The sequence below is a fragment of the Mus pahari genome, chromosome 4 (assembly GCF_900095145.1).
Source record: "Mus pahari chromosome 4, PAHARI_EIJ_v1.1, whole genome shotgun sequence".
Taxonomy (NCBI): Eukaryota; Metazoa; Chordata; class Mammalia; order Rodentia; family Muridae; genus Mus; species Mus pahari.
The window spans coordinates 110,886,660-110,912,252 of NC_034593.1; the positions used below are offsets into that span (position 1 = coordinate 110,886,660).

Genomic DNA, 25,593 nt, shown 5'->3' on the forward strand with positions numbered 1-25,593 from the left:
AGAGAGAGAGAGAGAGAGAGAGAGAGAGAGAGAGAGAGAGAGAGAGAGAGTTAGAGTTGAACCAGACAACCAGAGTCCCTGTTTTCATTCATAGCCTATTAAACCCCACCATCAAATGCCAGGTGTTGGCCAGGGGCTGGAGGTCTGTAGAGCGGCCAAGTCTTTGTCTCAAGGAGTTCACAGGTCATAGAGCAAGGACACTGCTCTTGAGCCATCTGACTTTCCCAGTGCTGTTCTTGCCATCTTTGCTTGCTGACCTAGCTTCCTACCGACCAGAAGCTCTTTGTGTCACTCAATTCATCCTTCCGACCTCTGACCCTAACATCTGTCCAGGTATCCCACAAACATACCAAAGCATGGTGTGGAGATAGTATCTAATAGATAGCCTTTGCCTACGGGCCTGCCTCTTCTATGCTACCACTTGTGCTGTGGCACCCCAACCTTGAACCAGGATCCCCGTAAAGGTCAGGCCATGTGACCAAGGACCATAGCAGAGGTGTCACCGGTTGGAAAGAAATGGAATGCGAAGCTAGTGGGGCTGTGACAAAGGCCATGCCAACAAAGGAGCTTTCAGAAGTGACGTTTGGAACAATTAGAGCCCAGAGAGGGAGGCCAGGGAGAAACCAAATAGTTGGCAGGGTGGGTACAGGAAATAACTTCTCTGATTGGAAAGGGGGTGGGTGGGAAGTGTAAAGGCAGAGTTGCTGGTCTGGAATCCATGAGGCCAGAATAATAAAAGGTCACTGGGATCAAGGGGACAGAATAGGAGCTGAAGCCACCACAGGAGCCCTGTCACTGCAGAGAATATTGGGGGGCTGGAGAGATGGCTCAGTGGTTAAGAATATTGACTGCTCTTCCGAAGGACCCTAGTTCAAATCCCAGCAACCACATAGTGGCTCACAACCATCTGTAATGAGATCTGATACATATATTAATAAATAAATAAATCTTTAAAAAAAGTTGCAGGAAAGAACCAATGGATAGTTTTTACTACTACTACTACTATTGTCTTATAAAGAAGGGAGGGAGTTAACGTTAGCATGCAAGCTGCTGAGGTTTTCACAAGCTGGGGGGAGGAGGAGGCACACTGCAGATGTGGCCTGGGCAGCTGGGCGGGGACCAGTAACTGAGAGGGGAAGAGAGAAGGGAAAGGAGGGAGAATCCCTAGCTTTGTCGGGAGATTTTCCTTGGGGGAGATGGTGGTGCCTAGACTGTAAGGACGAAGACTTCATGTTTGGGGTGTGACAAGTTGGAGAGGCACATATGTCTCAGGGGACTTCCTTTTAATAAAGTCAGCAGGATTGCTTTATGCTTGCTGGGACGAAAGTGTCTGGGTATACTGAGAAGGCCTGCAGTCATATGCCAGCCACTGGTGCCCTCCTTACGGGGAGAGACTCAGGCTCCATGACTGTGTGTGAGGCCTATGTACTCAGCCCCATTTCCATCAATTTAAAAAAAAAGTCATTTAGGCAACAGCATTGGCCTAGCAGTCACCTGGGTGCCTGGCGCAAATTTTGGAGGCCTGAGAAGGATGTCCGATGACAGATATGAGACACACATACACACACACACAAAAAAAACATGTTCATATTCTGAAATACCACACCAAATTTAATTAGCAAAAACTTTTTAGGGAAAGACAAAGACTTACACTGGAAGTCCAAAAACATTAACTACAAAGTAAAACTATGGGGTTCAGATTAACTGCTTGCCCTGAAAAATATCCTAGGAGTTGGGTCACTGTGGCCTCAGAATGAGTCACTGGCATGTTACGGTTGTCAAAGAACATTACTGTGATTTTAGGGGCAAACTGAAGCTCGATATTCAGACCAAGTGAGGTTGTCACACAGGGCTGCCCAAATAACAGATGGTGGATGGCTTCAACTCTGACTTCAGAAATGCAAGGTGATTCCCTCACCTGGGTCCTCAGGCTGTGCTGCTGTAGAGACCTGCTGATTTAATCTTTAAGGACCTTATGTCCTTTGGTATTGGTTACAAGGTAATTCTGGTGTTATGTGTTAACACGATGAGAATATTACAGTGTCCTCACTTGAATCCCGTCAACAGCTGGTGTTACACAGCAGTACCATGAGTAAGCACGGTGAGATAGAGAAGAGCCAGTCCCTTCTCATTTGTTTTTGCAAACTGATGTGACAAAGATATCTCTGTATAGCAGTCCTTGTGCCGACAGCTGCATCCGTTTTGAAGTTTGCAACGGCTGATTCAGATAATATTTCCTGGTACCATTATTATTTCTCAGTATAATTAATCTCAGTATCAGAAGAATAGAATAGGAAAAAAAAAAAAAAAAAACAAAAAAAAAAACCTTGTTAGTCTGGACGCAGCTAATATTTCCTCCAAGTTGTCATTACCTCCCTCACCAGGTCAGGACTAGATTTGTTCTTTTGTTGAGAGAGCTGCTATATAGTCCCAAGTTGGCCTTGAACTCATGAGCCTCCGCTCCCAGCCTCCCAAATGCTGGGATCACAAGTGCACATCACCACAGGCAGCACCTGCCCTCCATGAAACACTTGTTTCTCCTTATGTTCTCAGTCAACAGATGGAAATTATCCCATGGTAAACTCTCGTCTTTTTGGTTATCGCCCCAGTTAATGTCCTCCCCGGCCTCCCTGGCATTTTAAACATGCCCACAGATCCTGGAGTTCAGTAGGAGCATCCTGTCAGCATCACTTCAGGAGCATCTGGCCTGTGGTGTGGGGAGGAGGCAAGTCTCTGGACTTGGAATGGATATTCTGTGGCTGAGGGAGCTGTCTGAGGCCGTCACACCCCAGCCCCAGGCCCGTGGCTCAGTGATCTTAAAGGGAATGCTCCTCAGTCCATGGACACTTTCATTTGATGTTCTCTTTCCCTTGGTGAACCCACTGTGTGTGGTGAAAGAGAAGGATTAGGGTGGAGGCCTTCTGCACAGTGCTGGACACACACATACACACTCCTACAAACAAACCAACATCTATTGAGCAGTCTTGCCCTAGAGATGCAAAGGTGTGGAGAGTGTGGAGCCTGTGCTCAGTGTGTTCACGGTCTAGTAAGAGACACAGGGCACACAGGGTACATTAAATTACTCTTAAAACTTCACAATTTGGGGCTGGCAGGATGGCTCAATGGTTAATAGCTCTCGCTGCTCTTCTAGAGGACACAGGTTTGATTCCCAGCACCCACATGATGTCATTTGTCATTTGTAACTCCTGTTCCAGGAGATCTGATGCCCACTTATAACCTCTGTGGGCATCAAGCTTGCTTGTGGTGCACATACATACGTGAAGCAAACACTCATACACATAAAATAAATACATTAAAAAGATGAAAAACATCATACTTCACAAGAAAAGTGAACTGGGAGTCGCAGATTCTTTGAGTTGTAGTTGTGACAGAGCGAAGGGAAAAAAAAACACTTATAAAAGTTGGGGACACCTACTCTGTTGTGCTTGCAGACAGGAGCCTCGTATAACTGTCATCAGAGGCTTCACCCAGCAGCTGATGGAAACAGATGCAGAGACCCGCAGCCAAGCGTTAGGTGGAGCTTGGGGAATCCTACGGAAGAGGGGCAGGAAGGATTGTAGGAACCAGAGGGGTCAAGGACACCACAAGAAAAACTACAGAATCAACTTACTTGGGCCCATAGGGGCTCCCAGAGACGGAACCATCAAACAGGGAGCGTACATGGAGCTGACCTAAACCCTACACATATGTAACAGTTGTGTGGCTTGGTCTTCATGTGGGATTCCTGATAGGGCGAGCAGGATTGTCTCTGACTCTGTTGCCTGCCTTTGGGACACTTTCCACCTCTGAGCTTCCTCTTCTAGCCTCAATAGGAGAGGGTGCACCTAGTCCTACTGCAGCTTGATATGCCAAGGCCGGTTGATATCCATGGCAGGTCTCCCCTTTTCTGAAAAGAAAGGAAAGAGGAGTAGATGGGGGTAGGGAAGACCTGGAAGGAAAGGAGGGAGAGGAAGCTGTGGTCAGGATGTAAAGTAAATACATTTTAAAAGAAGAAGAAGAAGTGGAGGAGGAGAAGGAGGGGGAGGAGGAGGAGGAGGAAGAGTAGGAGGAGGAGGAGGAGGAGGAGGGAGAGGGAGAAAGAGAAGGAGAAGGAGAAATAGGTTCAGAGAATTTGGATTTATTGGTGTTGTGAAGAGATAAGGCCTGCAGGACGAACAGGAACTCGGGATCTCAGATAGCATCTAATGAAATAGGAAAGAACAAGATGGACTTGTCTATAGATTAATCTCATCTAATTGAGTGCTATAATGAAGTATGCTGTATAGTTAGTTACATGCAATGTACAATTCTATTATAGTGGAAGGTAGACTAGTAGGTTTAGAGTCTGTTGCCGTCTCTTGCTTTCTCCCACCCCCTTCTTCCCAGGCAAGATTCTGAGAGGTCAGTGGAGCATCATGGTGGAGAACAAGAGAATTTAATAATCTAAGGTGTAGAAGTCAGCAGGTAGCCAGTGGAAAACAGGCTTGATTCTTAGCTGTTGGGCCATTTCCTTGATTTTTGTGACATACCTGGTGCAGGGGTTGGTTTGGAAAGTACCTAGTAGACCCCAGGTCTGAAGGATTGCTCCTTTTGGGTCCATGAGTTTAGGTAAATAGACTCAGCCTACTGGCTACACTTAAGTCTTCTTGTATTACAATCTAACCCAGTGTTCTAGGAATGTGTTCATTTTTGTAATCAATAAACCACCCACAAAGCAAGGACTCTATCTTGGGTTTATAAACCTTCTGGTTCCTGCCCTCAGGAAGTTCTAATTCTAAGATTTCATGTAGGGCCTTAACATGTAGACCTTTGCCCTACTTCCAAGATCTTTGTAGATTTCCTTTGGGTTCTGTGCAGACAGTAATACAGCACTTCTCTTGTAATTGTCACCAAGTATTTGACCGATACCTTAAAGAGGAAAAGTCTCATGGCTTCACATGAGGTCAGTCCCCCAGGGTGGGGGACGCATGACCTAGCACTCAGAACAGTGAGAGCTTGTGGCTCTTCTGTTTTCACACCATGCTGGATCAGGGGCCTAGGAGGTATGACCTTCAAAGGCTTGCCTCTCCATACTTACTTAGGTCTGCCAGCCAGGTCCCACCACCTCAAGGTTCCACGGCCTCCCAGGATTCAAATCATGAGCCCGTGGGGGACATTTCCCATTCATATCCTAACATCTTTTGTGAATTGTGACGTTTGAGTTGCCCTTTGCCAGGTCTTGTACCATTATTTCTTTTGCTTATTGAATACCCGCAGGACAGCGGCATACAGAAGCAGGAACTGGGAGTGTCTTTTCCTTGTTTCTGATTGGTTGATGGGATGATTGATTAATGCTTCCCATACTTTATAAGTAAGGCTGATGCTTTTCCATGGAGACCTTCCATCAGATATTTCTAGTTTAAACATTTTACCTCATGCATAGATGGTTTTTAAAAGTATATTCCCAATCAATTGAATGCCCCAAATTATTCAATACATGAATGTGGTAAGTTTTATCAATATATCCTCTCTTATTAAATTGACAATATCCCTGAAACACATCTAACTTGATTGTATCTTTTCATTCACTTGTGGCTTTGGTCTATCAATTTTTTGCTTAGATTTTTTTTTTCTGTACAATGTGTGAAATTTAACATTTTTTTCCTTTTAATGGCTTTGCTTTTGTTATCAAATTCATAGCATCTTCTTTGTCATGTCCCTTCTTTGTCAAAGAAGAAATCATTCAGTTTGGCAGAACTGGCTGTGTAGTAAAAGCTGTCTAGTCTAGAGAAATCTTGCTGGGGGCATTGAGCCACTAATTCTGGGTTTTAGGTGGTTGTGGGAGTGGAGTGTTCCCTTCCTTCTCTGAGTCTGTGTTAGCACTCTGTTTTGCCCCCTGCACATCTGCTTGGTGTTCCTAAGCATCTACACTGTGCTTATATTATACTCCATCTCATTCCTGCAGTGTCCCCTGCCGCCCCCACTCCCACTTTCTCTGTCAGGGGTCTGCCCCAGCATCTCTAGGAGGAGCCAGGCTTGCTTGCTGTCACTTCATAGGATCATTGTTTACTGTTTAGTTTCTGCTCAATCTTTATCTCCTTTGTTCTATTTTGTATTTATCCTGTTGCATGGACTTAAACCAAACCACTAACTAATTCCCAGTCTGTCGTTCCAAAAACAGGCACTTTAGGGCACATACTTCTTTCTAAACACCATGATAACTGGGTCCTTCTTGTACCGTATCACATATTCTGAAATGTGCCTTGTAATTGTGAGTTCAACTTTGTTGCAGTCTCTGTGTTTTATAGTATAGTGTGTTTATATCTGCCTCTTATTCGTATTCTAGAATTCTCTATTATTCGTGACCTGAAAAATGTGGAATTTTGTTATTGCTTATTTTGCATTTTTTAAAGATATTCTAAGGCTGGGCATGTGGCACGGGGCTTGAGAGGGAAAGACAGGAGGATCTGGGAGTTCCAGCTCAGCCAGAGCCACATAGTGAGACCCTGCCTCAAAAAAACGCAAAGGACGCAAGTAAGTAGGTAAATAAATGAGTTCCACCCCGTTCATGTAGGAGGCTACTTTTAAACACCTTTAGATTACATCACGGAACAGCAGGAAGCAATGATTGTGCTTGTCCTGAGCCTTCGAGTACCAACACTGGTCACTTTCCTCTTGACATTTATATCATTATTGACCTGTATTTTAGGAGTTTTTATTTATAAAAACTATGTGAAAATAATGCATGCTGCAAACAAGTCCACCACTTTTAGTATAATATTACATTGGTTTTAACTAACATTAAAAACTTAAGAACTACCGGGTGTGGTGGCGCATGCCTTTAATCCCAGCACTCGGGAGGCAGAGGCAGACGGATTTCTGAGTTCAAGGCCAGCCTGGTCTACAGAGTGAGTTCCAGGACAGCCGGGGCTACACAGAGAAACCCTGTCACGAAAAACAAAAACAAAACAAACAAACAAACAAACCAAAAAACCCTTAAGAACTGTATATGTTAATTGGATAATGTGATTTTATACATATATGTGTGTGTGTGTGTGTATATACATACATTGTACAATGATTGAATCAGATTGATTCATTCCGGGCTGGGAAGATGGCTCTGTGGCTAAGATGCTTGCTCTGCAAGCTCTCCAATCTAAGTTTGAGTCCTTAGCATCCGTGTAAGAAAAGCCAGGTATGGCAGTGGTCCATGGAACTGCAGCATTGGGAGGCAAACACAGGTGGATTATGGGAGCTCAAATGCCAGGCAGCCAAGTGAAAATGGAGAGTTTAAGGTCAGTGAAGCCGGTGCTAGGGGAATAAGGTGTATCACAATAAAGATACCAGTAGCTTCCACAGGGATACACACCTGCACACACACATGCTGCCTTAGTTAGGGTTTTGCTGCTGTGAACAGATACCATGACCAAGGCAACTCTTGTAAAGAACAACATTTAAGTGAGGCTGGCTTACAGGTTCAGAAGTTTAGTCCATTATGATGAAGGCAGGAACATGGCAGCATGCGCAGGAGGAGCTGGGAGTTCTCCATCTTCATCTGAAGGCTGCTAGCAGAATACTGGTTTCCAGGCAGCTAGGGTGAAGGTCTTAAAGCCCATCCCCACAGTGGCACATCTACTCTCACAAGGTCACACCTCCAACAGGGCCACACCTTCTAATAGTGCCACTCCCTGGGCCAAGAATACATAAGCCATCACACATGCATACACATGCATACACCACACACACACAAACCACATTACATGTTGTTATCTCTCCATTACCTTACAGTGGGAGTCTAAGGATGTCTGAGACAGTCTGAGCTGTCTGAGATTCAGAGCAGGCTAGTTATCTGCACTTCCCTCACTGGATCTTGCTGCTGTTCTCATGGGTGATTTAGCGCATACTCTTCACCCTGTCCGCATCCTCTGCTCCAGCCTACTCGCCCAGCCTCTGTTCTCCGCACACAGTGCCCTTTTTTGATTCTACATGAGGTCAGATGTAGTACATGTCTTTCTGTGGCTAATTTAATTCTTAGCCATGGCTAAGTACGTCAGTAAGTGCTTCTGCGCTGTTATGCAGCCATTTTTCAGGATTCTCTTCAACTTACAGTATAGATGCTGTGTACTCTTAGCCTCTCCCTTCTCTCTTCCCCGTCAGAATGATAGCATGGTTCTACTCGCTGTCTCTCTGAATTTGCCTACCCTTGGTGCCTCGTGTAAGTACAATCAGACAGGACTTGACCTCCTGTTACTGACTTATTTCACACAGCATGATGTGCTCAAGGTTTAGCCATGCTGTAGCATATGTCAGAAATGCCTTCTTAAAGACTAAATGGTATTCCACTGGACGTGTGTGCCATGCTTTGCTGGCCTTGTCACTCGTTGGTACGTAGGGGCGTGTCTACATTTTGGGCTTTGTAAGTGATGCTCCTATGAAGGTGGATACACAAGTATTTAAGACCTTGCTTTTAGTTCTATGTGTGTAGAACTGAAAAGAGTAATACCTGCTTTATGTGGTAATTGAGTGGGCCGTCTAAGCTCTGTCTTAATCTCACATAATGCCACTCAGTGTCACTTCAGCCACAGGATCCCTCCCTTAGGCCCGTTCTCAAGCCTCATCTTGCTCATGACTATATTTTAAAGTAAACCAAATTGGGACCTTCATTCTGTCCTCAAAAATCCCTTCCCAGGAGTACCCAGATCTGTGCTTGATTGACTCACTTTAGGGCTGGACTCCCGGTGGGAGGGGCGGGTGTCTTTAGGGGTGAGATTGTTGAGCTTCCTGGCATTGTTACAAACATGTTCTTAGGCCATGGGTACGATGCAGGGTTTCCCTGTGAGGTCCCAGGATGCTGAGTGGGGAAGGATCTCTGCTACTGTGTGGTGAGAAGGTTGCAGAGCATGGGGTGAAGGGTGGGGAAGGGAGGCCACCGCTGAAGCCCAACAAGATGAGGAGGTGCTGGTGGCCAAGATGGAAGGCATGCTAACTCTTAAACAGCTTGCAGCTCCCCACATGTCCTTTTGCCTAGAACATTTCTCATCACCCTGTGACTTCTTCACCAAACTGCTCAGGCCTCAAATACAGCCAGCCTGTGTGCTATTGCCAGGCTCAGCAGGGCTTCCCCTGCCCCCCACACTTTCACCTACTGAAGCCGAGCCAGGCCCCTCTCGCTCTGTCCTCCCCGTTTGCCAGTGACCTCCCTGAAAGCAAGGATTTTGTGAGCGTTCCTTTGTGTGTGGCACACGGTAGGAAGACGCTCAAGGACGTGTGTGTGGGGTGAGTTCAGTGAAGTGTGGGAGATGCTGAGCATGAGACAGGCATGACGTTCCTTTTGGGGACTGGCCATGTGCAGGGGCTAATGACGTAGCCACGTGGATATATATATAGCGAATGGCTGAGCACTGCGTGCCTCGCGCAGAATGCAGGGCCAGCTCTGCAGATTTTGGGTACACATGGAGTTAGCTCAGTCTGGAACGGTCTGATTACCCACGTTCTTCTCTCATATACAATAGTTATCCTAATAGAGGTGATTCATTTTGTTGTTGCATCTCAAAAGATACCTGTTTGGCGACACGTTAGCAACTAATTATGCATTATCATCATCATCATCATCATTATTATTATTTTAAAAAACTCAATCTTTAAAAGGGCAGATCTCAGTGAGTTCAAGGCAAGACTGGTCTATGTAGCAAGTTGTTCCAGGACAGCCAAGGGTACATAGTGAGACCCTCATTCAAAACAGACATTCTGTGACTTAGACAGAGAACATCTCTATTTGTATTCTAGCCACTCAAGAAAAGAGAGGAGGTCTCTTTCAGTGAAATACTCCTTAAGAGGTGCAACTCAAAATATTGAACGCTCAGATCAAGTGTCCTTTTAAGGGGAAGGAAATGATCAATCTGCTTCTAATGAGAAAGTAAACTGTAAGTGTATCATTTCCGTGACTCAGACATTCCTGAAGCTGAAACTTTTAAAGGTGAGATGTTTCTTAAATGACTTAGAAGTGGGCAGTGGTGTTATCTGTGATTTAATCAACTTAAAAATAAAATAACACCAGGGTCTGGTTTCACCCTGCTGCCTTCCCTGCTGACCTTCTTGGTGTGCCAGCCTGCCCACCCACCAGGAGGGACTGCAGTGCCTGCCAGACTCCCCGTTTGTAATTAGAGATGCCACAGAGCACATGATCAGCACAAGCCAAAAATATTGTTTTTAATCCCTGTCCCCTTCGTTTATATTGCCGGGACCCTCTGTTTGTTTTTTAGTGATCTCTCTTGGAGAATACAAATCTGTGATCTGAGACTTCTTGCTACAGTCTTACGTGAATACTCGGGAGATTCTATTTCAAGTTAGAGGCAGGTCTTTAAGGCCAACTGCCATGCTCTATGGCCCACCCGGGAGGGCATTTGTGCAGGAGAATATTCGTTCCTTTCTGGTGAGCTGAGTGCAAGTGGCTGGCTGAGAAAGGAATAGACACAGCCTTCTCTGTGTAAATAGGAATCTTTAAAAGTTGTCTTCACTTGCTTTGGGGTGTTGGTGGGCTCTCATGGGGGTGAGGGTTTGAGCCCAGTGTCCCATACATATTGGCACTGAGCTATAGTCCCAGCCCTAACAAGCTTGGTTTTCTGTCTCTGTCCTTTTATCCCATCTATGCCCAGCTAGGAGACTAGTTATCCCAACTATGCCCAGCTAGGAGACTAGTTAGGCAACTTGATGCTTAACTGATTGATGTTTGAGCTGCTGGGCTCACCTCCCAGTACAGAATAAGGCCTTGCTGGGTTCATTTGAGGACGTGGCCAAGGGGGACTTTGGTTGTATTCTCTCTTTGCTCTCAAGACCTTTCAGAGGAGGAAAGCAGAGGAATCCAACAGACTGCCAGACCCCACCCCCTCTGGAAGATCCTCCAAGCAACGAGCCGGGCTTTCCTTTCCATCTTACTCCCAATGCCTTCCAGTTCTTCCACGCCGAGAAGCGTGGGCCTGCGTGACCTGTGCTGCTGTCTTCCAAGTGCCAACTCAGAGCCAGGAGGACAAGGGCTTGGAGGATTTGCTCTGATTTCCTAAATGCCAGACGTCTTCTCTTGGCCTCACCTTTTGTAGGAGAATCAGGAAGGCAAGCCAGGGTGTCACACAAGCCTGATGCACTCGCCTCTCTTGGCCTCCACTGTCCAGTCAGCTGCACAACTGACTCTTGCAGCCACTGTTTTTGGAGTGGGGGTTATACACAGGCACTCTGATAGATGCCATTTGATAGTATTATCAGTTAGAGTTTCAAGCAAAGCCCCCTCCTCCTCCTCCTCCTCCTTCTGCTCTTCTTCTTCCTTCTTCTGCTCCTCCTCCTCCTCCTCCTGCTCTTCTTCTTCCTTCTGCTCCTCCTCCTCTTCCTCCTCCTCCTCCTCCTTCTGCTCCTCCCCCTCCTCCTCCTATCTGGTGCTCTCTAATATCTCTAAGTTGTGGAAGGCTTGCTTCACAACTTCACAGGATCATGCTTAAATATTACAGCTTCTTCCTTCCTTCCTTCCTTCCTTCCTTCCTTCCTTCCTTCCTTCCTTCCTTCCAACATGGTCTCACTGCTGCTCCGTGTAGATGAGGTTAGCTTCAAATCCTCAGATCTGTGTGCCTCTGCCTCCCGGAATGCTGAAGTCAAGGTGTGAATCGTCATGCTGGAATCCCTTGATATATTTCAGCACAAGATAAATGCTTTGTTTTATAACAAGACAGTCCCCAGCCTTGTGCCCTTGCTTTTCTGCCTGGAGGAGAACTGCCCCGCCCTCAGCTCTGACAAGTGACCACCGCCCTTCCCTCATGTGTCTCAGGAAGGTGTTTCTCCCCTACCCCGCACCCGTCTTAAGATGGTCTTGATGATTGAAAAGCCCTTCCTTAAGGGGGGCTGACGCCTTCCTACGGGTCCATCCTTATTTAAACAGGATATTTGCTCTTCCTTGCGTGGAGACCTTGAGCTATGAGGGACACTATCTTGCCCTCTTTCTCTTCAAGCCCCTTCTTGACAGGCTAAATCTCTCATTGGTCAGGCCTTCTCCTTTCCCGAGGGCTGGCTTTTCTGGCTGGCCTCAATGGGCCAGCATTCCAGCTATCACTGTCTTATCACCTCCAGAGTATTAGTGAATATTTCAGACGTGTTCTGACAAGCGGCCCCTACCTCCCTTCTGTCTGGTGTTTAACCTATCAACATAGCCTAGGATCCCTCCCGATCCTTAATAACCAGTCTCATCTCTTTATCTCATGATCAAAATATGAATGTCTGAACCTGATGGTGACAAAGTTTCCATCTTTTCTACCACCTATTTATGTGAGTATGGTTTTTAAAATTAGAAGTTAAGATTGTATCCATTCAATTTTATTTGGTTATGCTTTTATCCTTCACTTAAACTATTTGTGGGGAAGACAGGGGTCCTAGTTAATGTTTCTGGCCACACTGTATATGACTTCATGAGTCAGGTGCTGTTTAAAATACTTTGATAAATTAACTTTATCCTTATTTGCTCTTCACGACTCTTACGATCTAGGGACTATTATTATTATTTCCATATTACAGATGACAAAACTGAGACGTGGACTTGTTCACATGGCAAACTAGGCCCAGGTTCTCACAGCGGGTGTGCGCATGGAACCCTTAGCATGGCTGTCTGTCCCATGAACTAGCCCTGCTGGGTTTGCTTCATGTCCCCATTGACGCCTGGGCTGGAGCGCTTCATCAGGCTCTAGGTAATCAGGGCTTGCTTTGGTTTTAACAGGATGCTGTTGGTTAAGTTTGAAACTTAACTACTGTACTGGTTTCCCGTGAGTTGTTTTGTCATAGTGGATATTCTGCTGTCTGGGTTCCCTTGATAAAATCCACATAGAGTTTAACAATTGCGTTCTCAGACCAGCTCAGCTAGTTGGCATATCGCACAGGGAAATACAGCCATGGGCTGTGATTGTAGCTCTCTCTTTTTAGATGGAACTTTACTGTTCTCTAGAATCTGCCCTTCCTACAGTATCTGGCTATAAAATTCCTTTCTTTCCCTACTTGACGCTGAAACATTCTTTTCTCCCACCATTTGTGTTGATAGTCACAGCATCCCAAATCTCCAATCCTCCTGGGAAAAGGGGTGCTTTCCTCTACCAGGTGCTGTGCCCCTGTGGCTCCTGAGCCAGTGCCAGCTGCCGTGTCCTCAAAGAAATGTGGTCACCCAGGTGGTGTTGGGTGGCCCGTGCTTTCCTTCAGCCCAGCCTCAGTTGGAACGCTTCTTTAATACAGCAGGGGGAATGTGGAGTGGCCACCTAGAATACCATGCACCAGTGGCGTGGCCCAAGGGACCCAAGGTCAGGATCCTCTAGGGTCTCTTCCTGGGGGAAGGACTCAGGTGGAGAAGCTGAGCCAGTCCTCAGGAGAGTAACAACTGACTGTCTCAGGAAGGGGTTCCTTGAGTAATGTGGGGTTCTTAAATCTGCCTCCAGGACACCGATTGGAGCACCAGAGGGACTGTGATGAATTAGGAGTTTTCCTGGGGTGAAGGAAATCAGAGGAAGCACTCACAGAGGATGTCAGAGAGGAGAGGGAATCAAACCTCCATTCAGCTCAGGGGAAACGGGGAAACGGCTCAGCTTGCATTTTCCTTTTCTTTACCTCCTCTATTTGAAGCCTGAGTTGTTGAAGAGTAGCCTTCGGGATTCTGTACATTAAGGCTCCTGAAGAGCGTCTCTCTTCAGTCTCTACTGCAGATCTTCCACTTGTCAAGAGCAGCTTTGAGGAGCACATTGAAGGCATCAAGTCATACGATAGCCCCCCCCCCTCGTTCTAACTCTTGTTAAGTAGTCCTGAACTCTGAACATCTGAAGCCTTTCCTTTATTGCAGACATTTGCAGGGAATGGCCCTCCGGCTGGCTTGCGCATGATCTCTACTGAAACTAAACTGTTCCGGCCCTGCTATAGAATGTTCGAATGACTTATGCTAGTTTTCACATCTAAAGTAGTTCACAGACATGAAAATATTTCAGGGCCCTGGGAAGATAATTTTAAAAGTTGATTTCCAAAAACGAATACACAGGATCCTTGTCATGCTGCTGGCCTGTGACGCGTGAGCGTCTGGGGAGACGCTACAAGTAACTGCACCTCAAATTTCCAATGCCAAGTTAGTCAGTGAGTCATGGCCGGGAACAAAGGAAGTCTCTTTGGGAGATGGACGTCCTTCCATTTGGAGGTGTTTGGTAGAACAACACTCACTGCAGTGGAACTTGGGGGCGGCAGAACCCATCTGTAGTTGGGATGTGCAGGACTGGAACTATTGACCATACACAGCTATTGAGCACATTGTCCATTTTACTTAACTTTAAATGGTCATAGGAAATAGTGGCAACTACATCCAACAGCGAGGGGGTAGGAGGAAGTCAGTGGGCTGTGGGGTAGTTCTCTGGTAGAGCACTTGCCTAGCAAACACAAGGCCCCAAACTCAGTCCCCAGCACCAAAAAAAACAGAAGTGGTGGAGAGGGAGAGGGTAAGGGAGAGGGAGAAAGAGGGGGAAAGGGAGAAAGAGAAAGTAATTTTACACTAATTAGATGAATTTAAGGGACTGGAGACATGGCTCAGTAGTTACTAGCACTTGCTGCCCCTCTAGAAGACGATTCAATTCCCAGCACCTACATGGCATCTCACAACCATCTGCAACCCTGTTCCAGAGGATCCAGCACCCTCTACTGGCCTCCACAGACACTGCATGCACATGGTGCGCACACGTACCTACAGGCAAACTTTCATAAACAAAATACAGTAAATCTTGCGTAGGTGAATTTTATCCTAGATTACAAGCCTTACTGTGCATGGTGATAGCAAGTAAAGGTTGTGTTTTTAAAGGTGTTTAGTGATTTTATTGCCTGATTAAAATGCTAGCTTGTTAATCCAGAATGAGAAATGCGGAAGACCTTTCATGTAGGAACTTCCTGCTCAGAGATGTTCTACTAAGGCCATGAAGCTACACATGGCTCCATTCAGGGTTTGCTGATGGCTTGGGTCCTGGTCATCTGTACTTTCTTCCATGATGTTCCATAACAGGTCGGAGAGGCATGGGCAGGCTCCACTGGGTGGTGAAGATGGTGTGTGATGTGTGTGAATGTGTGTGTGTATGTGTGCATATGTGTGAATGTGTGTGTGAATGCATGCCACATATGTGTGGTGTCTTTGGGAGCCAGAAAAGGTTTTATAAATCTCCTGAAACTAAAGTCACAGGTGGTTTAGCCACCCCCATGTGGGTGCCGGAAACCTGGGGCGAGCAGCAAGGCCATTGCCCAGTCTCTAGGCCTCCGCTCGTATTTACTGTATTAAATCTCCTTCTCATATTTACTGAAACAAGACAGGAAGCAGGTGGCACAGCCCCTTCCAATAGAGTCTGAGGTTTAGCTTGAGACCTGGCTCTGAGTGAAGGGAGTTTTCACTGTACATTTCTAGAAAGAGATGCTGCTGCTTCCAATGGTAAGAGCATCACCAAAGAAGGGCAAGAAGGGCAGAGGTACCAGACACAATTCTAAGCAAAATTACGAAATAGACTGTGGCCTAAAACATTTTATTGCCACAGCACAGCTTGAAAAAAGTTGGAATCACAAATCATGACATGATGGGCTTGGTATTTGACAGATATTTTCCTGAAAGTGAACAACGACCAAGGAAAATATTTGATACCGCCGATGACGGGGGGGAGAGGGAGCAAACAAAAAAACCAAAAAGGAAAATCCGTCTTTCAAGTGAAAATGAGGAGGTTTGAAAACTCATGTCTTTCACCATGAACTTGACAGTCCCTGGTACTTAAGTTCTCCAGTGAGACCAGTGGTCGTGTTAACAAACATATATAGTGTGCATGTGTGTGTGCGTGCATGCATGTGTGACAAGTGTGTGTGTATGTGTGTGCATTTGTGTGTGTGCGTGCATGCATGTGTGACAAGTATGTGTGTGTGTGCATTTGTGTGTGTGCGTGCATGCATGTGTGACAAGTGTGTGTGTGTGCATATGCATGTGTTTGCACATGTGTGTGTGTGCTCGTGTGATGTGTGTATGCACCACAGTGAACATACACAGGTCGGAAGAAAGATTTGGAGAGTCATTTCTCTCCTTCCACCTTTTTTGTATGGTCCTAGCATTGAACCCAGGTCTTTAGGCCTTTGCTGCAAGCTCCTTTACCCTTTAAGCCATCTCACTGGTCCTGTAATGGACTTTTTTCTTTTCTTCTCTTCTCTCTCTTTCTCTCTGTCTGTCTGTCTCTCTCTTTTTCTCACTCTCTCTTTCAACATTGTCTCTTTCTATAGATCTGGCTGTCCTGGATGGACTTTCACAATTTGAAAGATATTTTAAAGTTTCTCAGTTTTAATTTCTAATATCAATAATTAATAGATATGACAGAAACAAGTACCAAGATCAAAAAGTTTGAAAGCCATCAATTTCGACAGTACACACCAGTATGTTGTTTGTTTGTTTGTCTAACGCATGCTTTAGGGGGTGTGTGTGTGTGTGTGTGTGTGTGTGTGTGTGTGAAATAAAATTAAGAATGTATATAAAATAGAAGTGGAGAGAAGAGGAAAAATCAGCACTGCAGTGGTTCTGTCTCCCAGGGTTGAGCCACGGGGCTTGGGAGCTCCAAATGAATGAAACCAAAGTTTTAAGATCTTAAATGGGGGATTGCAAGCCAAACGTTGCTGACAGTTTTGGTCACTCCTGGGTGTTTTCACGGAACCAAGACTTGATGACATGACCACACTCCAGAGCATGACACTTTCCTGAGTGGGCCTAGCTCTGACCTTATAGAGACCTGCAGGAGGATATACTGATATCACAGCAGGTAGACTCAAGATGTCTGCAAGAGAGTACCTCCTACCCCCCACCCCCCCACCCCCGCCCCCCTGGACCTTGGCGGACTGTGTTCCTCTGCTGTAGGCTTGGAGAGGTTTGGGTTCGTACCCTTTTCAATGGGAGCATCCTGTGTCACTGTAAGCGCAGGCCCCGCTGAGACTCTTTGACCCTCTACAAAGGTCTCATGTCTATTTGCCTGCCCTTGCAGCACCTAGAACGCCAGCCTGCATCTGCCTGCCCACAACCCCAAGTGATGCCCTTTGCGCCCGCGTGCTCCGAGCAGCCCTAAGTCAGGGACAGTCGTCACAGCAGTGTGAGGATCGCTTATGAGTAGGATCCAACTTCACAACGGGGTCATCGTGTCCTTGATCTGTGGGATGGAACACTTTGTATCCCCACACGGTGGCTGAGCTAACGTTACTCATGGCCTAGGCCTTGGGATGAGCTCACCGTCCTCAGGCAGCAGCTGTCAGTAGGTTTTCCTGCTTTCTAATCTGTCTGTCTCTGTGCTAGGAAACCTGCCTACTCTTCAGAGACTGGCCTTGCGGGCTTCAGAGCCTTTCTGTCCTCTGAAAGTGATCTATCTGTCAGACCGTGTTGCTCTTTTGAAGTTTAAGTCTGTGACACAGCTGTCCTTTTCACACTGTGTCACACTCAGACTATATGAGCTCAGAAGCACTAGGTCTGATGTCTCCCCTTCCTTCTCCTCTTTCTCTCTGTAGTAAGTCACCCTCCCCCATGCCACCCTTACTGTCTACTCCGGAGCATCTGGTCAACCTTGGAGGATGTTAGACACAGAGTGTGCATTAGATCGAGAGACATACTAGGGCACTAAAAGATGCTCACCTGCATCCTTCAGGTTTACACATGTGGGAGGGGGAAGCACTGGTGATAAGAAGAAAAAGATGTGCTTGAGAAACAGAGCTGTGCACGAGGACTTGGGGCACTGCCAGGGATTCTGTTTTCTTAGGGCATGGCACAGCCTGCTGCGGTTGTGTGAGCACTAGCGCTGGAGAGAGCTGCGTGTTTGAGCATCCCATGATGCTCCTCTCTCACCCTTGCTCCTTCAGAGTCCTACTTTCAAACTTGAGGCCAGTTTTTAAAAAATGTTTGTGTGCGCTTAGATTCACTACATATAAAATACCGTAACCTCCCAAGGTCTGATTTTGGCTGGAAAGTGTGACACGTCTGCTCCTGATAGCACTCTCTCATCGTGAGAAGAGTCTGGCTTCATTCTGGCTCCCTTACCTGTCTTTGGGTATACTGTCTGGGAATTGGGGGGCAGCTCAGAAGGTGAATGAACAGAGGGAAACAATGCGACTGCATTCCACTCTGTGTCAGAGTTCATTGTCCCTAACCGACTCCTGTTTATCCCTCTTTTCTCTCTTCAGGGATCCATATCTTCTGGACCCAACTCTGGACTACGTGAAGGTAAGAAAACATGGTGGAGCATGGGGTGATGACTCTGGATAACTGACTCCCCAAACACTGCCTGCAGTCTGCCTCATGTGGAGAGCTGGCTGTAGCGCCTGCAATGGCGGGTAGAAATTTGGCTTGCATAGGCCCTTGGTAAGCAAGGTAAAGGTCTCGAATGATCGATCCTGTTAAAGTCTATGGTCTTTCCCCCATGTGGACCAGATGTGTTTTAAAGTTTGGAGTCATGGGTTTGTTTTTGTTCTTGTTTGTTAAGTTCTTACGCACTGTAATACCTCCAAAGAGGTCTGGAGTCTGCACCGTATAATCAAACTCATTACTGCGGCGCTGACATAGACTATTCACACCGGGTAAACAGATAACAGAGGGCTTCATGCATCCAAGTCACATTTTGTTTTTGCTACTAACTGAGGTCATTCTGTTCTGTTGCTGAGTGAATTCTTTTTTGATCTCTTAGTTTTCAGCTTTGGGGGTGGGGGGATTGGGGCAGGAATTTCAAGTGGGAATGGTGGGCAGAGTTTTATCTTGCGTAGAAGGATGAAGGCTCTGGGGCTATCAGAGCTGTCTTTTCCTTCTCTCAGCCCCCTTCCCCTCAGTAGATAACTTGAGGCCAAACAGAAACCCTGCTGCTCGGCGGGGCTCACGGTCAATGCAGTTCAGCTGCCCTGCCCTTCAAAACTAACTGTCCTTTCTTTCTTCCTTCTGCCCTCTTCCCACTTTGAGGTGTGGGCATTTGCTTTATTGTATTTTACTTTTCAGCCATAATTAAATAAGGCCCCCCAGAAGAGAGGCATGACCTGTCACACTTGGCTTGGGGACAATGGCTCTTGCTGTGTTTTAGAAGGAATCATGGCATGAGTTAGGGTTGTATGATCGCTTCCTGAGGACACATGGCCTACCTTCCATATTCAAAGCGTATATGCCCGCTGCTTCTATGTTCCAGCATTTCCCCCTCCCCTTTAGACCAGAGGGTAGATGGGAGAGGAGAAAGTTCTAGTCGATAGCCTGGTCCTGTGGAACATTGTAGTGGAGTGTGTGCTGATGAAGGTGTGAATATTTCTCCCCCTTATTCCTGAATAATGTCTGAACTATTGGAACTGTGGCAAGCGAGTGAGCCTAAGCCAGCAGGGCCACCATACCACATCTGGACCATACAACATCTGGTCAAAGGGTTATAAACTGTGTGTCTGCTCCACTCCTGTATGCAGCATATCTATTTTCATACAAGTTGTGCACTGCTAAGCATTCATGATATGCATACAGGCTGTGGTCTGATTCGACTGCAGCAAGAAAAAACAGTGTGCTAGGCTGATGCAATTCCTACTTTAAGCATTACTCAGTTCCATGGTGCAGAGGTTGGTTATCTCCTACCAGAGCCCCAGAGCCTCTGTTCACCAAGTATAACCCTGATCCTTGCTCCAGTGACACATTTCCCCCAGTTTATAAAATGCTAAACACCTTATAAAAGAATCCCATGGTGAATGTTGCTAAAGATGGGCCATTTTAGAATGGTCTGTTTTAGTATAGTAGCCCTCACAACTCTGTGGTTTTACCTATCTGTAACCAACCATTATTCAAAAATAATAAATGAAAAGTTTCAGAAATAAGCAGTTCACCACTTGTTAAGTTATGTTTATTTCTGTGGAGCATCTTGAAATATTGCTGTGTGTTGCTCATCTTTTGGTGTATCCACACTGTATACGCTGCCACACAATAGCAGATGATTGTCACAGTACTACAGTGCTGGTGTTAAGTAATTGTCACAGTACTGCAGTGCTTGAGTTAAGTAGTTCTCACTTTCTTTATGGGTTCCAGAGCATAAAAGAGTGATGTGAAGACAGCACTGGGTGTTACACAAGAAAAGCTGAATTGACTCTGTTTCCATGGTAGCCCTGCAGGGCACCTAGGATAAAGCATAGATAGTATGGTATCTATAGACTATGTTATTATCTATGATTTCAGTCATCCACTGAGCATCTTGGAATAGATCCTTGAGGATAAGGGAAGGACTATTTTATTATCTTGAGTTATTGCAACTCGATCATGAATGCCAAACACTGTGAGTTGAGCTGTTTAGCTTAAGAGGCTGCATAGTGGATTTCAGCATCTTCTGTTTATCCTTGCTTCCCCTGCCTTCTCCTGGCAAGATGGATGGAACTGCCCTCTGGAGTCTTGTAGAGTCCTTTTCCAATAGGATTTTGTTTTGTTTGGGGGGAGGAAGGTCAGGTGTTCAGGAGTGTGTGTTGAGCTTTCTTCCTCCCCTGATCTGAATCCTGTCGAGCTTTAAACTGTGGCTGCATCCTTGATTGATGAACAATGCTTTGTTTTTCTTTTCTTTTTTGTCCCTGCCGTGTGTGTGTGTGTGTGTGTGTGTGTGTGTGTCCCCTGAGGAGAACAGAAGAGATCATCATATCTCCTGGAACTGTAGGTACAGATGTCTTGGACCACACCCGGTCCTCTGGAAGAGCAACAAGTGCTCTTAACCACTGAACATCTCCATAGCTCTCAGCTTTTATCATCTTCTTACTTTGCCCTTGGTCTAAAGAGATGGCTGGGGAGAAGGTTGAGCCAGTATGGAATATGTCACGGTCTCAATGGCCCAAAAAGCTCCAATATAACATTGAGGGAGGTCTCTCTGAGCACAAGGTCCCAAGGATGCCGCCTGTCAATCTTTCTGAGTCAGCTCTGCCCATCACAGCACCTCTCTGATAGGACTGCCCCTCAGAACCAGGCCAACCGCATCAGAAAGACCTGAATCGGGGAACTGCCCCTGTGAGTGGATAGTGGCTGAAGAGAGATGGAGGCAGAGGAGAGAGAAGCATGGACAAAGGGAGGTGAGGTCTGGCTCCTCGGCTTTGAGCTGCTCCCTCCCTACAATCTCCAGGAGTATTCAGTGTCTTTTGGGCATCTAGAAAAAAAGACATTCTACATTAAGCATGTTGTGCCTTGAAGGGCCCTTCCCATAGGTTCCCCATTGGCCCAATGAGCAAGAGTCAAGGAGGACAGAGTCCTTGTTGAAGGGCTTAAAATTACTCTAGAATAGAAACGATCTTCTCAGTGGCCAAGCCTCATCTGAACAGAAGCATCCACCTTGTGGCATGTAGAGCGTCTCCCTGTCTTCCCTCTGCCTTCCCTCTGCCTCCCCAGTCTGAGTCTGACCCCAGCTGGTGGCTGTTCTGCCACGTCAGGACAGACAGGGCTAAAGGGAGAAAGAACCTAAACTTGCACTCTTCTTTGCCTATGAAATGGAAGGAAATCCACCTGGCTGAGAAGTCCCAGGGTGGTTGGTGGGGTTGCCACTGGACCTCCCACCTAAACCCTAGAGGCTGTATTTGATGTGTGGATGGGTCAGGAAAATAAATGGATGATCTGAAGTATCCTCCCACTCCATGGGGAGGAGGTGCCGTCTCCTTCCTCACCGATTTTGTGTTTCCTCTGCCCTTGGAGAGTGTTGTTTTTTTTTCCCTTTCCTACTCTCCTTGCTTCATGAATACTCCCCCTCACATTTTCCCTTCCTGTAATAGCTCAGGAGGCTGTCATCTTGACGGTTGGACCCAGAGCTGTCTTATATAATCACAGAGCCTTTTCTGTAGTCAAATATAACTGCGTCTCACTACACCTCACTGAGATCGGAATGCACACATCTCAGCGGCCCCACCTTTCCTGCTGCCTACCGTGTCTGACTCGGTGAGGGCTGCATAGCTCTGGAATTTTCCTCTCTGTATCTGGCATACCTGATGCTAGATAAAAAACAACTTTTTTTTTTTTTTTTTAATTAGAAGTAAACAGCTTTTAGAGTTAGTAAGTAGCCCTGGGCATGGCTGTAGAGTTTCGTGCCCACCTCTTTCCTGCCTGGTCTTGCCTATGCCTCATATGCATAGCCCTGTCACGACATAGTCACTCTGTGTCCGGTTTCTTGACATGTCAGATGATTGCTTAGAATGTTTGATCAAGTTTGTTAGTGATGCTAAAACCGTTAGTAATAATTGAGTGTGATGTCCTTCCAACGGGAACTGGGTGATATGTAACGTGGGTCTCCCCCACAGAGGGGAGTTTGGTCCACACTCGGGTTTTAATTAATAGTGTAACCTTGAACTTACACTTTCTCTATGGAGCCCTTCTTCACCATGACTGAGAACGCTGGGAAAGGTTTTGCTGTTCTAATTTTAACATTTTAGCGATCTCCGTGTCTGTGAGAGACCGGAGAGAAAGACATCTTTTTTAGGAAGTGGTAGGAATTCTTACGTTGTTGCTGTGGTTGGTTGTTGTTTGAGAAAGATTATGTCACCAAGGCTAGCCTCAAACTCACTATGTAGCCCAGGCTGGCAAGCTGGGCATTTGTAATCCTCTTGCCTCAGCCTCCCGACAGCCCGTATTATAGATGTGCACCACCATCTTCTGCCTATGCTCATCCTCTTAATTATAAAATTGCCATATTGTTTGGACCATGGGAAGCATTCCAAGTTGTATCTCAGATACTAGGACCAAGGATGTAACGGACAACCACCAGCTACTGCTTCTGTTCCTACCGAAGACCTAAGATTTATAGTCTATTTGCTTTATGATCCATTATGGTGCACTTATAAAAAACATTCCTGCCGTTCCTAGATGATCTATATTCCATTTATTTTGTGTATGCGTGCGCATGTGTGGAAATCAGGATAACTTGCAAGAGTCAGTCAGTTCTCACCTTTCATGTTTCATGGGTCCCGGGAATAGAACTCAGGCTGTCAGGGTTGGCAGCAATCACCTTTGCTGTTGAGCCATCTCAGTAGCCCTGGGTCATTTTCGTAACCCTTCTATAAACTTACTTTTAGACCTACTCTCGTGTGCTTCAATAGTCAGCCCATCCCCTTGCACTAAATTCCATAGGCATATATTACTTTCTCTTCCTTCCTTCCTTCCTCCCTCCCTCCCTCCCTCTCGCTCTCCCCCTTTTTCTTTTTAGTGTATCTTCCTTTTGTAATTAAAAATTTAAATAGTATATAATTACATATACGATTTTAGGGCTGACCACATTGTACTAGCTAGCCAGTTAGGGCGCCCATTCCCTGGGGAGGTTAATTCTCCCTCACTTAGTCATCAGTAGCTGCCTGTAGTTCTCTGTCTAGACATGGGTCTCCTGAGCCTAACCCCCCTTCCTCATCATTGTGCGTGTTGGTATCGCCAGTGCTCGGGTCTTGTTTAGGCAGCTATTTTGTGGAATTATCTTGGGTGAGTGTTCCTGTCATTTCTGAGAGGATCTCACAGCAGACTTCCTGGTCCTCTGGTTCTTAGCAACCCTTCCATCCCCTTAAAAGATTACTTTTAAGAAAGGTAAATTAGAAAGCTTGGTGCAGCAGAAAGTGTGGGCTGCTTGCATTTTCACGTTAGCAATAAAGAGGCAAGTGTCCTCCAGTGCCCAGGCTGTGGACAGCACAGTGTACCAGAAGACAAAAGCCTGCTCTTCAGGGACCGCATAAGGAAGTGTCAGGACAGGATGCAGCCTTTGTTCCTGGCTGGGTTCCTAGCTGTCAGCCTTGGCGGATTCTTGTTGCCCACTTGTGGGCCTTAATGAAACTTGCAATCGCCAAGCCTGCTTCACAGGTTAGAAGAAATGTCAGGACACTGGAGCAGTTCCTCTCCCACTTCTTCCTCTGTAGCCCAGGGGTGTCCAGAGAGGCTCAGAAAGCCATCCTTTGTGGAGTCAATGCTTATTCCCAGAGGGCCTTCTAAGCCTATAGACATTAGTCCGCCCAAGGCTCAGATCTCAGCAACGCCATTTCCTGGAGTAGGCTCGGGTACCTCAGGTCACCCAGCAGATGAAAAGAGAAATAATAATGCAATTCCAGCGTTGAAAATAAGCAGCCTGGCTGTGGGAGACTTGGGCAGAAGAGGGGGCAGCAGGGCCTCAGCTCCCTTTTGTGCTCCACACGGCTGCAGCCATGGTCACGGCTAAATAGCTGTCTTTGAGGGATGTGCTTTCTTCCCGCAGGAAAACAGGCGAGTCTGCTCTGAATTAGCCAGCTCACAAAGTCATGAAAGGGACTCACAGAGACAATGGCACGCTGTACATTCCGTGAGATTCTAACAAGTTATATGAACCAGATAATGGCCCAATTGGCTGGCTCTGCAGGTTTTTGCCTGAGTGTGCACATCCGCAGAGAGCCTGAGCTGTCCCCCGTGGGACCAGATCAAACGGGTGCCAGCCTCGAATGCGGGCTGACTCTGGGCCCATGTTCAGTTTCGCCCACTCTGCCCACAATGTGCCCTGTCACTATTCTTAGGAAGTTTCGTGTTACTACAGTTTAGAACACTGTAGCCACTGGGTAGGAAGACAGAATAGGGTAGAAAACAGCCACTCATCCAGCAGAATCTTATCCTTTGAGCTTATAGAAATATGGACACTTAAAAAAAAGACGTATCACAAAGTCTTATATGAAAGTCTCTGTGTATATGCTTATATATGACATTATTTAACATCATTCACCATTGACGAATTAGAAACAGCCCGAATGTCTGCTTCAGCCATGAACAAACACAGAGACCCACGCTGTGGCATACCCTTCAGCTACAGGAAGAAGGAGACACACAAAACCATTGGTGCATTGAAAGCACAGTACGCTTCCTGAAAAGATAGTCTCAAACGGCTACCAGCAGGGCTGGAGAGATGGCTCTGTAGTTAAGGCCATGCATAGATAGCTCTTATAGGGGCCCTATAGTCCCAGCACCTATATCAGGTGGTTCATAATCACCCCGAAACTCCAGCTTCCGGGGATCTGACACAGTTGCCCTGCCATGGTCACCTGTACCCACATGTACAAACCCCACACGGACAATGCATGCACATAATTTAAAAAAAAAAAAAAAAAAAAACCATTTTTTTTTTTTTTTTTTTTTTTTTTTTTAAATCTTTCAAAGTCTACCAGCTCTAATCACATCTCTGGTGACAGAAATGAGTCCATGGTTGAAGGGAAGTGAGGGTATCTCTAAAAGGGAACTTTGAGAGAATGACAGGGGAATGTCTTTGATTGTAGAAATAATTACCCAACTGGTCATTTGTCAAAGCTCACAGGATTGTACTGAAAAGGGAGACATGTACTGAATGCAAATTAGCCTGGCCTTTAAACGGAATCGACAATCTCCTCTTTTGGCCTTTGGGGACTGCCACTTCAACAGGGCAAGTTTCCAGTTTGAGATGTGCTGCTCGGGGAGGACAGATCTCCCAGCAGATGGAGACAGTGCTCTTAGAGACTCTGTAGGCTCACTCATGCCCCAGATGTTTTCCAAGTCTCTCCTGGGCACTCACCATGTTAGTCAGGAGGGGCCCGGTGAGGGGAAACTGACTTGGCGTGTTTACCTCAGGG

The 25,593-nt window shown here is 46.3% G+C and overlaps 1 protein-coding gene across 1 annotated transcript in view; it reads left to right on the forward strand.

Annotated features, from left to right (window-relative positions):
- Positions 1–25,593, forward strand: part of Bcar3 (BCAR3 adaptor protein, NSP family member) — a 112,090-nt gene that overhangs the window by 17,466 nt on the left and 69,031 nt on the right. The window contains exon 3 of the mRNA XM_021196204.2: positions 18,205–18,244. Within this exon, the coding sequence (XP_021051863.1) occupies positions 18,205–18,244 (40 nt within the window). The remainder of the gene's footprint in view (positions 1–18,204; positions 18,245–25,593) is intronic.